The sequence below is a fragment of the Xyrauchen texanus genome, chromosome 7, assembly GCF_025860055.1.
Source record: "Xyrauchen texanus isolate HMW12.3.18 chromosome 7, RBS_HiC_50CHRs, whole genome shotgun sequence".
NCBI lineage: Eukaryota > Metazoa > Chordata > Actinopteri > Cypriniformes > Catostomidae > Xyrauchen > Xyrauchen texanus.
Genome location: NC_068282.1, coordinates 40,686,533 through 40,699,893, shown reverse-complemented (window position 1 = coordinate 40,699,893; position 13,361 = coordinate 40,686,533). Strand labels below are relative to the sequence as shown.

The 13,361-nt window shown below is 37.3% G+C and overlaps 1 protein-coding gene across 2 annotated transcripts; it reads right to left on the bottom strand.

Annotated features, from left to right (window-relative positions):
- Window positions 1-1,956: 1,956 nt before the first annotated feature.
- On the bottom strand, window positions 1,957-13,201 carry rgn (regucalcin). Of its 2 annotated transcripts, XM_052129972.1 has the most exons (8): window positions 13,070-13,107; window positions 11,552-11,641; window positions 10,842-11,007; window positions 10,439-10,621; window positions 5,194-5,409; window positions 4,963-5,094; window positions 4,423-4,577; window positions 1,957-3,166 (listed from the first exon to the last, which is right to left on the bottom strand). In XM_052129972.1, exons 2-8 carry the CDS (start codon window positions 11,591-11,593, stop codon window positions 3,116-3,118), a joined length of 945 nt encoding a protein of 314 aa, XP_051985932.1. In that variant the 5' UTR covers window positions 11,594-11,641; window positions 13,070-13,107; the 3' UTR covers window positions 1,957-3,115. The 2 variants fall into 2 exon arrangements, with proteins under 2 accessions (XP_051985932.1, XP_051985933.1); XM_052129973.1 differs by lacking the exon at window positions 11,552-11,641 and having other exon boundaries at window positions 13,070-13,201.
- Window positions 13,202-13,361: the final 160 nt, after the last annotated feature.

Genomic DNA, 13,361 nt, shown 5'->3' with positions numbered 1-13,361 from the left:
GGTTTGTAGTCTGTATCGGTTACAATTTATTTCCTCTCTCAATAGCAATATCCTATTATACCTAAGGTAATATGCTTTCCAGCAAGCCTTTCAGTTTGCACACACATCTTCCATAATAACAGACAACATAAACTCAGTAGTTATATTTTTCAAGGGGCTTTTCAGTGTATAGCTTCTGTCTGTCTGTCTGTCTGTGTATGTGTGTGTGTACGTCTCGTACTCTCTCTCCAGGTCTGGCGTTCCACCGGCCTTTTAAAGCCCGTATCCTTCGTCACTGAAATGAGAAATGATTACCGCTTCCTCTCTCCCCACTAACAGCCACATGGTCACTTAATCTGTGTGTCCAATTTATTTAATAAAAGCTAGATTAAAAGGCTACCTAAAATATACATCTCCCAATCAAATCTTGAAAATGAATTTTTCTCTCTATACTTGTCCTTCCATTGGATGTTGGGCCATCAGAAAAACAAGAGCAGTCTTTCAATTAATTTACCATTCCATTTTATTCTATTAATGTCCCAGGTATAACTTAAACTTAAATTCAACGAGAAAACAAGGTGGAAGTAACTATGATTCACCATTACAGTGACAATAAACCCTCACCCATGCTGTCCAGTATATGCCAATTCCTTTTTCTAACACAAATGGGAAAACACAAAAAATGCATAAACCATTTGTTGATGACATGTGTTAAATAATAAACTCACATCACTAGGCTGCCATGGTCCCTCTACATGGTGGTTCCCCTATCATTCAGTGTACAGAGGCCCCCCTCCCTGCCCAGGAATATCCCTCCAATGACCCTTCACCCATGAGTATTTTATCAATGGGCTTAGCTGCTAGGAATTGTAGATGGACTGTGCCCAATATCTCTTATATTACATGTTATTGTAATGATATCAAACATCTAAAATATATGAATTGACTGCTCTCCTGCTTACCTATCCAGTACACCTAGCATTTGTCAACTGTTTCTTGTGTTGGATGTCCACCCCTTGATTGCTTTTCCTTCGATGTCATGCTTTATTTTCTGTTTACTTTTTCCTTGTCTTCTCTGCAGGGTTTATTTGTAATCTTGGTGTTGTCTCATAAAGAGATTTTTGTGAACTTATTCAATTTAGCCATCCAGTCAGCAAAACTCTGTTTCACCCATTCTGTTCTGTCTCAATTGTTCAGGGATACATTTGCCTTAGGAAACAAATCATACAATTTATTACAGTTATTTGTAGGAGTAAACATGTTTTTAAAGAGTACATTTCAAACACAAGCTTTAATTAAACAAGAACAGAGCACATTCTTTTGTGGATAAGCTGTCAAAGCAAACAAATTACATATTTGTTACTTACATCATTTATTGTGTCCCATTTGTGCTTAAAAATCACAGCATTCAGACAAAATGTCTTTTTTGGCAACACCCTCTAGTTAGGTCATTTTAAAGGGTCCCTCCAACGATTTCTTTCAGATCCTTATGGATCCTTTCCAAGAAGCACACCTGATGAGGACCTGCAGACTCAACCCAGGTGCTCAGGAGAGGTATATGTTTTGGGTTATAGTTTGTATCAGTTCATGCATTCAATTTGAATCAAACAAATTACTTTGGCATTGCCATAGTTGGAATTGGCTTGACTTGCTAGCACAAGCTACAGGTAGACAAACGTTTTTCATGAATGAATGTATATATGTACAGTATACTGTATATTCACCCTTGAATGCAAAGTTCAACCCTTTACAATCAGTTCAGAGAAGATCTGTATAGTTTGTGCCAACACAGCTGAAAAACTTCCTATAGCATTTTGTTTTCTTTTGCAATTTGGCAAAATACTAAAAAAAGAAAACAAACAAATTTGTAGCTGTAACAAAACATTCATACCAATAAACACCTCATATCATAAGCATGCAAAATACTAGTATGTTGGCCGTTTATAGGCTAATATAAAACTGAAATGCAAATAATTCAAAGTATCAAACCACTTTATCTGCAGTTGTTTTTTTATTGTTTTTGAATGTCGTTTGCATGATTAGAAACCATACAGAAGGTCCAGAAATTAGTGAATATTCTTAGTCAACAGTAAATTAAGATTGACCCTATTTACTTTTCTTCAAACACATTTCTGGTCTTATTGTGCACGAATCATTAGTGCATGTTATTCATCTTGTAAAGTTTTTTCAAAATGTAAAAGTTTACTCTGCTTTTGAAATGACTTCGCAAACTTTTTAACCCCACTCCTCCAAACACCGGACTCCATTTCTGGAATATAATGGCAACTTTTCATGATCCAATCAATTACCAATGGATAAAACCAAGTCCCGCTAAATTGATTCTTGTTGAAAATCCAGTTTCACTTGGGAAAATGTCACATTATGGAAGTGAAATGGGTTTCTGACAGCATTTCATGTTGACTTTAAAGGGTTCATGTAAACAAAATGGAAATGGAAAAGTTTTAGAAAATAGTAATCATCATGATTAATTTTATTATTTTAGCACCATCATTGGTAGGTATGACATTTTCTCAAGTGTAGTTCTGTTTGATTGGCACCTCATTAGCTTAAGCAGCACAGAAAAAAAAAATTAAAATACAAAAAATTTAGTTAAACTTAATGATTATTAAACAAGTGTTCAATATTGAACAAATGCAATACTGGCAATCATTTCTTAAAGGAATCATCATGGAAACCATGTTGTAAAATTGACTATAACCTTTCAGAGAAAAGGTTTGTAAGTGATTTTAATTACACTAAAATCATGTTTACATTCATGTCAAAATAAATGTTTGTGGTAATCAACATAATGCCACACATGCTTTCAATTGAGCTTAACTTGTATTGAACCCAGAACATTCCTTTAATACTTGCATACATTTACAGTGTGTGGTTAATGTAAACAGGAATTTAATGCTTATTTGTTATATTAATACTGAACACCTACAGCAGCACTAAATTACTAAAACAAATTGTCTATTTCATCCAGTTTAATCTTACACAAATTGCTCCCAATGTATAAAATGATAGAAATCATCTAAAATGAGGTGATAGTTTCCTTTATCATAAGAAGTGTGAAATCATAAGATGAATAATGAATATGATGTTTTAACTAACATCACTGTCTCCTTGGTTTTCATCCAGTATATGAGTATGGTGGAATGCCCTTCACTCCTAAACCGGAAACCTGGGCCGAGAATAAAGCAGATTTGATTTATCTAAAAATAAACTTACTGTATGTGTTAGGCATGTTTCATACATCCTGCGAGTGCACCAAGTAATTGAAGCAGCAACGTAACTGCAACCTAATGTTTTAAGCTGCATAACTGAACTGCGGCTCTATACAGAAAATAGTGATTTACCACATCAGAATTTCTTTCTATTTTATGTTTACATTATTGTATGCTGCTCCATAAAAACTTAAAGTGCAAAGGATTCTGCTGATAAAAAGGTTTACAGTGTATCAGCTGACTGTACGCAGCAAAAATGAGCTAAGTGCCAAAACTACTTGCATTGCTGCCTCTGCAATGCTTCAATTACACAGTGTGATTGTGTGAATGCTGGAACCTTTTAATATGAGCGACAAAATATAAACAACCCAGGATGTTTACCTAGGGTTAAGAATGATCCTGGGTTAAAGGAATAGTTCACCCAAAAATGAAAATTCTTTCATCATTTACTCACCCACATGCCATCCAGATGTGTGCGACTTTCTTTCTTTTGCAGAACACAAAGATTTTTAGAACAGTGTCTCAGCTCTGTAGGTCCATAAAAAAAGTGAATGGTGACCAAAACTTTGAAGCTTCAAAAGCACATAAAGGCTGCATAGAAGTCATCCATAAGACTCCAGTGGTCTTCAGAAGAGATCCAATCCATTTTGGGTAAGAACTCGTTTTTAACTGTACATCTTGCCATTGCAGTCTCTAGTCATGATCACGATTTCTTGATTAGAAAGCTTGATTACACTTCCTAGTGTTGACGCATATGCAGACCACTAGCTTGAAATCATGATCGCCAAAGAGACTGCAGATATCAAGATTTATGGTTAAAAAGGAGTTACATTTTGGTATGTTCTCACCCAAAATGGACTGGATCACTTTAGAAGACATATACTAAACCACTGAAGTCATTTGGATTACATTTATGCTGCGTTTACTATATGTGCCTTTTGGAGCTTCAAAGTTCAGCTTCAAAGCCACCATTGACTTGCATTGTATGGACCTACAGAGCTGAAATATTCTTCTAAAAATCTTTGCTTGTGTTCAACAGAAGAAAGTCATTCACATCTGGGATGGCATGAGGTTGAGTAAAGAATTTTCATTTTTGGGGGAACTATTCCTTTGATAACTTAACAAGCTGATTTGTGAAAAGGGATTTCCAGCGAGATTTGTAAATATGTGATGTCATGCTATTTTGACTCATAATATCAAATATAACATCTACCTTAAATATGCAGCCAGCATCAGGCTGTTTGGCCAATGAATCTTCATCCATGCCTTTATATGCTGTGGTGACGTAGAGATCACTGTAGTCCTTCCCTCCAAAACAGCATGATGTGGTTTTCTTAACTGGTAGTTTCACGGTTTGGAGCCGCATGCCTGAGAGAACCAATTTGTTATTACCACAAGGCACAAGTACTTTTCAAAGAGAAATACCAGTCAGATAGCACATTGAGTACTCTGTACTACCAATACTGTAGAAAAACTGGTAGACTGCTACATTATTTTAGTTTCATCACAGCCAGACTTCCCAAAATGTGTTCACTTGTTTTTAGTTGATCTGTGTATTTGTATCCCATTGTCTGTTTAGTCATTTGCACTCTCTTGATGTGTAAAGCTGTCTGTACTGAGTATCACTTCTTATATTGTGGTCTCTTACCCAATGATTTCTTGTCACTGGAGTTCTTGATGTTTGTCATCAATTCTAAAACTCCTTTCCTGTGATATACATTATTTTACACCATTACATATATTTATGACACACCTGTTTGTGGGTCAATGCGAAGCACTCTTCCTCCATTGTAGCAGGCGACCCACAGTTTGCCCTCTGCATCTATGCACATACCATCTGGAATGCCTTCATCTTTCTCCAACTTGTAAACCACTCTGCGGTTTGCTTAAGCATACAGACGCACATACACAGATTTAGAGAAAACATGCAAACCAGGAGAGAGTTGGAATCACAACTCTGGACCACCTAACAATGTAAACTCACATATCCCTCCAGTCTGGATGTTATAATCAAAGGCCTCCACCATGTACGCCAGGCTGTCTATATAGTAGAAGATGCAGTGATCCAGTGACCAGTCTAAACCATTGGAGATGTCAACTTCGTCAAAAAGCTTGACAACCGTGTGGTCAGGATGGAGGGTGTACAAAGATCCCTGTTTTCTCTCCACCACTGCTGGCTGCAGCTCCATGCCCATGGTACCTGGACACAGCAGGGGAGAGGTGGGAATATAACAATCCAAAATAAAATAATTTGACTGTCTTATTTAGAGAATCAGAATCTATTTCAGTATTAATCCCTGGAAGTTGAACGAGCAAACAAACAAAATACAGTGCAGAACTATGATCATTACCAGTTAAAGAAATAGTTCCAACCAAAAATTATAATTCTCTCACAACTGTATGCCAGATGTGTATGACTGATATGAAAGATGATTTAGTACCAGATGTATATGACTTTCTTTCTTCTACTGAACAGAAATTAAGATTTTTAGGATAATATTTCAGCTCTGTAGGTCCATACAAAAAGTGAATGGTGACAAAAAATGTGAAGCTCCAAAATGCACATAAAGGCAGCATTAAAGCAATTCATACAACTCCAGTGCTTAAATCCATAAGCACTGGAAAAAAAATCAATATTTAAGAACTTTTTTACTATAAATTCTCTTCTCTGCCCAGCAGGTGGTGATATGCATGAAGAATGGGAATCGCCAAAAACAAAACTTGAACTCTTAAGGGAGAAGAGTTCTTAGGAGGGCTGTTTGAAAGTGGAGATTTAAATAAAAAAAGGACTGAAATATTGATATATTTCTCACCAACACCTATCATTTCACTTCTGAAGACATAGATTTAACCACTGGAGTCACATGGTTTACTTTTATATGCTTTTTGGGCTTCAAAGTTTTGGACCCTGTTGACTTTCATTATAATCTTTGTTTGCATTGTGCAGAAGAAAGTCATACACATCTCGGATGGCATGAGGGTGAGCATGGGTATAGAATACACTACGGATGAGGGAGACGTGTCCCCCTCACTTTCAATAAAACCTAATTACGTCCCCCGCACTTATTCACAGGGCAAATATGCTTAAATTGTCTGTATTATACAGCAAATGTGTAAATATGTAAATGTAAAAGTTCAAATTTACTGAAATGGGTAAAAAAAAACATTTCACCCATTTTTTATTTTATTTTAAGAGATGAGAGAGCTGTTCAACCATGCACTGAATGAGCTCATCATCTAGCATCGTTTTCATGATGACCACGTCAGTCACCCAGGCTGGATCTGCAGACAAAGGTCATTGTTCACAAACTCAATGTAGCAAAATACATTCCACTTATGTTTTTACTGTGATGTCAAGCAATGCAAGTTGTCATTTTGGCATCTGTTCATATCTTGATGATGATCTATGATATTATTATAAACTCTTTCAGGACACTGTATTTTAAAGATAATTAAAAAAAAAATCAAAATAACTTTACAGATTTTTATTGTAAAGGGTTTAAACAATGTTTTATATGCTTGTTCAATTAACTATAACCAATTAATTAACATGCACCTGTGGGACGGTCGTTAAAAAACTAACAGCTAACAGACGGTAGGCAATTAAGGTCACAGTTATAAAAATGTAGGACACTAAAGAGACCTTACTACTGACTCTGAAAAACACCAAAAGAAAGATGCCCAGGGTTCCTGCTCATCTGCTTGAACATGCCTTATGCATGCTGCATGGAGGCATGAGGACTGCAGTTGTGGCCAGGGCAATAAATAGCATATATATATATAATAAATGTCCGTACTGTGAGACACCTAAGACAGTGCTACAGGGAGACAGGAAGGACAGCTAATCGTCCTTGCAGTGGCAGACCACATGTAACAACAACTGCACAGGATTGGGACATCTGAATATCACACCTGCGGGACAGGTACAGGATGGCAACAACAACTGCCCGAGTTACACCAGGAATGCACAATCCCTCCATCAGTGCTCAGACTGTCGACAATAGGTTGAGAGAGGCTGGACTGAGAGCTTGTAGGCCTGTTGTAAGGCAGGTCCTTACCAGACATCACCAACAACATCGCCTATGGGCACAAACCCACCTTCGCTGGACCAGACAGGACTGGCAAACAGTGCTCTTCACTGATGAGTCATGGTTTTGTCTCATTGGGTGTGTTGGTTGGACTCGCGTGTACTCTGGAGCAGGATCGATTTGGAGGTGGAGGGTCCAGCATGGTCTGGGGCGGTGTGTCACAGCATCATCAGACTGAGCTTGTTGTCATTGCAGGCATTCTCAATACTGTGTGTTACATGGAAGACATCCTCCTCCCTCATGTGGTACCCTTCCTGCAGGCTCATCCTGACATGACCCTCCAGCATGACAATGCCACAAGCCATACTGCTCGTTCTGTACGTGATTTCCTGCAAGACAGGAATGTGAGTGTTCTGCCAAGGTCAGCGAAGAGCCCGGATCTTAATCCCATTGAGCACATCTGGGACCTGTTGGATCGGAGGATGAGGGCTAGGGCCATTCCCCCCAGAAATGTCCTTGGTTGAAGTGTGGGGCAACATCTCACAGCAAGAACTGGCAAATCTGGTGCAGTCCATGAGGAGGAGATGCACTGCAATACTTAATGCCGCTGGTGGCCACACCAGATACTGACTTTTGATTTGGACCCCCCCTTTGTTCAGGGACACATTATTCCATTTCTGTTAGTCAAATGTATGTGAACCTTGTTCAGTTTATATCTTAGTTGTTGAATCTTTACATGTTCATACAAATATTTACACAAGTTAAGTTTGCTCAATCAAACTTTAAGCTTTGATTGACTTTGGGTCAATCAGTGTTGAAATCAGTGTTTCCATTGATCATGGTATAAATAATGGGGGATTGTACTTGCTTGTTTTGATTTTTCGTGGGGTTACCTCCCCCCGGAATCTACACCCCTGAAATATCCCCAAATGTGTTGCTTCTGTGTTTTGCCTTTGAAGGACAGTATTGCTGTTTGTCTGACCTCTCTCATGTGGTGCATATAAAAATATTTTGTCAGGTAGCTTGTGCTAGGTAAAAAAAAAAAAACAATCAGCTGTGGTAACATCTTATTTAAAGGTGCAGTATGTAAGATTCAGAAACCCTTGTTATTAATGACACCTGTGGCCTAAGGCCTTTAAGCTGGAGCCAGCTACCTGTTGCTCATGCTTTTGCACACACACCATAGGGACAGGAGCGAGCGAGCATCAGCAAAAACAATGATGTAACGTACAAAGAAGCTGAAAGTGATCCACCAGCATCATGCTGTCAGATGAGGTAGGATAATTAAAATTACACAATTATGATTGTTTTACAAAAAACTTTGAGACTAAACTAAAACTACTTATCAGCTAACATAGCATACTGATACACACATACAGCTACATACTACCGAACTATACCAGAGAGTTTACTGTTGCACTGCACTGTTATGTTGCACTATTGTATGTTTTGTATGTCATATGTTGTACTATGAATAAGAAAACAGCGTTTTTGCTTAAAATGTATCCTGTATACCTAAGAGAAGATAGCTGAAATTATTTGAAAGTTACGAAGCAAGGTAGCTTGCAATTTGTCAGCATTAGCAGGCAAGATCATGTTAGCTAAAATTACCCAGAACAATCTTTATGGCACTATATTTCACATGCTTTGCATTTATGTAAGCTTACCTGTACAGCAAGAAGAATGCCAATTCAGGGTCGTTTTTGATCCCCAACACCGAACGAAGGTCTTTCCAGGAATCAAATGCCCTGCTGATGTTCACTGTTGTTTTCGCTTGTCCACGATCATGTTCCCGCTTAGCCAGACGGGATTCAGTAGATAAATGCTTTTTGGCTTACTCTGAGTTTGTGTAGGAGTCGGTGTTGTGCTGGGAGCTGAACGTTTGCTGGATTCCATCTCTAAGATAATGTTACCTAGTGTTGCAGTTTGTTGTCGCTGTTGAATAGCGGAAGAGAAGCTACTGTCTGAGGCAAGCACGCATAAATGTCACATCCTTTGGATTTTCCCGACAAAAGGGACTGCTCCCTTCGCAAGAAAATCAGTCTACAGGCTTTAATAGGTAACCTAGGAAGTCCGGGAACGGCTAATTTTTTAAGTTGCGTTACAAGCTATTCACACATTGGCAAAAAAGGCAAATATTACACGGAAATTGTTACATATTGCACCTTTAACTGCTTTTTAAATGAAAAACTAATTCTGACAAAATCCACCTGGTTACAATAGCAAAAATAAGTATTTTTTTAAAGATTAAATCAGGTAGAAATAGATTAACAATATAAAAATGACCCCTTTTACAGTAGTAAGAAATATAAAACGTTCTGGTAAATTAATTATATAAATTCCATGCACTTCCTTTTAATTCAGTGCAATATTAGTTATTAAAGCAGCATAAAGTTGATTCTGGGCTTAAAATAAAAATATATTTCCAGTGTAAAACATTCTGACTCCCTCACTTTTTAAATTATTTCTATGCCCCTAGGGGTGAGTAAATGAGAGAAATTTAATTTTTTTGGGGTGAACTATTCCTTTAACACTTACAACATTCAAAGTCAAAGTTCAATGCCATTTCCACTTCCTGAATTCAGAAACAGTACAGTATAACAGTACAACTACAGTGAGGTTGAAAAGTCTGAGACCACACTGAAAATCTGGGGTTCAAAACCTAATTAAAACATGTAAATATACAGAATTTGCAGGGACTTTCCAAAATGTAATATGTAAACTGATAAATATATACACAATTCAGCGGTTAAGGCTCTGGGTTACTGACTGAAAGGTCGGGGGTTCAAGCCCCAGCGCAGTCAAGATACCACTGTTGGGCCCATGAGCATTCCCTTGACCCTATCTGCTCCAGGGGCGCTGTTTCATAGCTGACCCTGCGCCCTGACCCCAGCTTAGTTGGGATATGTGAAAACAACTGCATTTCATTGGCTCTGTACCTGTACTCTGCACAATGACAATAAAGTTGAATCTTAAATCATGCAAGAATAACATGGATCGTCATGTTTTGCGCAAACTTGTGGAGTGTAAGTGAGCTTGAGTACATGCTGTCATTAAAGCACAATTAAAATTTGTAATGATAAAACTGTATCAAATTAGAAAAATGGAAAGATAGAAGCATTTTCACAAGTGGGCTCAGACGTTTCAGTGTATATGTTCACAAAATACCAAGGAAGATTTCAACTTTTGCTTCTTTAATACCTGCAAAAAACCTGCCAGCTGGATCGACTTTTCCATCATTGAAGCGGGTGTTGGGTTTTTCCTTGTCCAAATGTGCGACTGTTGTAATAGACCGTTTTCCCCAGTCAACAAACGCAAATCGAGTTCCCTCTCCAATGACGTAACCACCTGACTGGCGTGGAACCACAGAGCCCACAGGTTTCTCTTTGAAAAGACAACATACTGTATTTGAATTCCTCAGCATTACAGAATTTACCACATAAGATAAACATAAATATACTGTATGTAAATTCCACTTCACACAATGTCTAATGCTTAATTGAAAATGTGTACAGCTTGAAACTTTTGACTTTACATGGCCTTTATTGCCACAGCTGACTAAAATGCAAACCACAGTAAACTTTCTGATGTCTTAATGGCTTACCTGTAGCAATACTCTCTATTTGACTTGTCAGAGAGCTCCATCGGCTGACCCTTTGACCGGTAATATCAACATACACCAAAGAGGAGTCCCTCTCCTCCCAGACTGGACTCTCACCAATCTCATTCTTTTCTTTGATTACACACTCAACCTTTATGGATGACATGTCCTGAAGCACACAATTAAGGTTCATGTAATTGTATAATGTCATGAAATATCCTTTACTTCCAAGCAAAATCCTATCTATGCAGAATTATAAATGGAAGGACAAAAGTTCAAGTTCAAACACAAGAAAGAAGCATTTTGTGTAAAATACTAATTAAACCATTATGTGTTATTTTAGCTGATAATATCTCTTAGAAGATTGACCTTTACCTTTTTTTTACATGCAACTCCATCTTACAACTCCTAAAATCTTTTTTTTTTTTTTTTTTTAGCATGCACAAGTTTAGTGCAATCTTATAGATATGTTGATGCATTAATTCATGTAGTAGCAAACACATTAAAACAATAATGTTTATTAATAATATAAATGCTTAAGAGATCATTAATTAAAGGTCTTGATTCATTTAATCCATGAGTAAATGCTGCGTCCGAATATCCATACTTTCCTACTATATAGTCTATGGTATAGTAATGGTATGTATGTCAGTGGTATGTACAAATCCTCAGTATTCATGAAGCAGTAAGTGAGAAATACCCGGATGACTTACTATTTCCAGTGAGATTCTGAAGTGCGGATCGACTAGACACATTTTACGATCCCATAATCCCTCGGGAGCTTAGGTGTCAAATGCAAAATGCTGGATTTAAAAGAATGGTGGAGAACCGTGAATCAGACATTTCTTCTAAACTTTTAGAAGAGACTGTGGATTGTTCCACGGTTGTTGTTCTTACGTTATAGACCCCGTTTCCACCTGATATTAAGATGAAAAAAAAAAAGTTTTTCGTGTCTCTGGAGATCATATGTGGTCAAATGAGACACAATGCTGTTTACACCTGATCATTTAAATGCGTCTCCTGTGACCACTTGTGTTCAGTTTTGGAGGGGAGGGTCTCTGTTTCATGATGACATACATCATTAACTATGTCAGTGTGTTACTGCATGATAATAAAGTGCAACAAAGTCAGAAAAACAAAGAAAGCATAAAAAGGCGCACTGTTTCTCCCAGGTGCAGCTGAAATTTGATCTAAGCACAAACGCAAAATGTCAAGCAGAATTGTATGGACCTACTGTACAGGGCTGAAATATTCTTCTAAAAATCTTAATTTGTGTTCAGCAGAAGAATCTGGGATGGTATGAAGGTGAGTAAATGATGAGAGAATTTTCATTTTTGGGTGAACTATCCATTTAAGCTATTAAGTATTCGGCTGGTCATGTGATCCTAACATGGCAGCCCCCATAAGGGGACCTTCTCCATGTAGAATAAATCCACTCTTATAAAGTTACTGATATGATATAGTGTCTGATTTAATACATACTTTTCAGAATTACTATTCATTTTTAAAAGTTTTTACACATATTTTCAGCTTCACATGTGAATTTACCGTTTTTGAGTATTATATAATGTTTGCTAATTCTTACATAAGCAAAAATTATTATTAAGTGTGACCATTTAGTACAACAAATAGATCTAGAGATAAAACTATAGACAAAGCTCCCTTTGATATTTCACTAATATAATAAGAATTGACTGATTGTGTTACATGAGTTAATACATAACCATCTCACTCATATAATACCTATTTAATAATGTTGACTAATTATTGGCAAAAGTAATTAATGTTCCACATTTCCCAAAACTGTGACAGACATTCATGCAGCATGTTTGTTACAAAAGCGTCGCTGCACAATCACAAATGTATCATTTTGTAATCTTAACACGAGCTCGTGCATACAAATGTCATTTTCAATCATGAAGACAGTGGAGACATATTATGAAAATATATCGATTTAGACATGACAACATGACCGAGAGTCCCGTTTGACACTTGAAATTAAGACTTGGACCAAATAGTCCACTTTTAAAAAACAGATCTTACACCTACAAAACAATGAAGTTAAACGTGTTTTCCTCATTAAAAATGTGTAAAATCGACACATTTCGTGCTCAGCCTTCCACAACCTGTGGAAGAGCGGAACTATTTAATCATGTGACAGAAGACTCATGAATATGCAGTGTCTATGAACATAAACTTATCTATAAACTCAGACTCTTGAAAGGTCGTACCTTAGCAGCTTTAATCCTCTTCGCTCGGTGTTTGTTCTTGCAAATAGTTTCAAACTTTACAAAGCTTCAGGCGTCTGTAAACCTGATCTGAGTGCAGTAGAGCGCCCTCTCTGGTCACACATTTAAAAAGACACCCACCCACACAGTCAAATCAAAATCAAAATCAAAGTGCAATAAGGAGAAATTTGACCCCTTCCCTCTTGGCACAGTTAACAGTGCCTGGTAAAATAGTGGTAATATAAAGCCAGTCTAAACAGTCCCTAATTAAACTTGTATTTCCTACAACAATGAT

What these genes read in the sequence shown, in the direction of transcription:
- rgn (XM_052129972.1), bottom strand. Translation starts at nt 11,593, where the DNA reads ATGTGTCTAGTCGATCCGCACTTCAGAATCTCACTGGAAATA. An exon ending in TCAGAATCTCACTGGAAATA is followed by an intron (nt 11,008 to 11,551) that starts GTAAGTCATCCG and finishes TGTGTGCTTCAG; the next exon opens with GACATGTCATCCATAAAGGT. An exon ending in ATGCTGGCTGCATATTTAAG is followed by an intron (nt 3,167 to 4,422) that starts GTAGATGTTATA and finishes TTCTCGGCCCAG; the next exon opens with GTTTCCGGTTTAGGAGTGAA.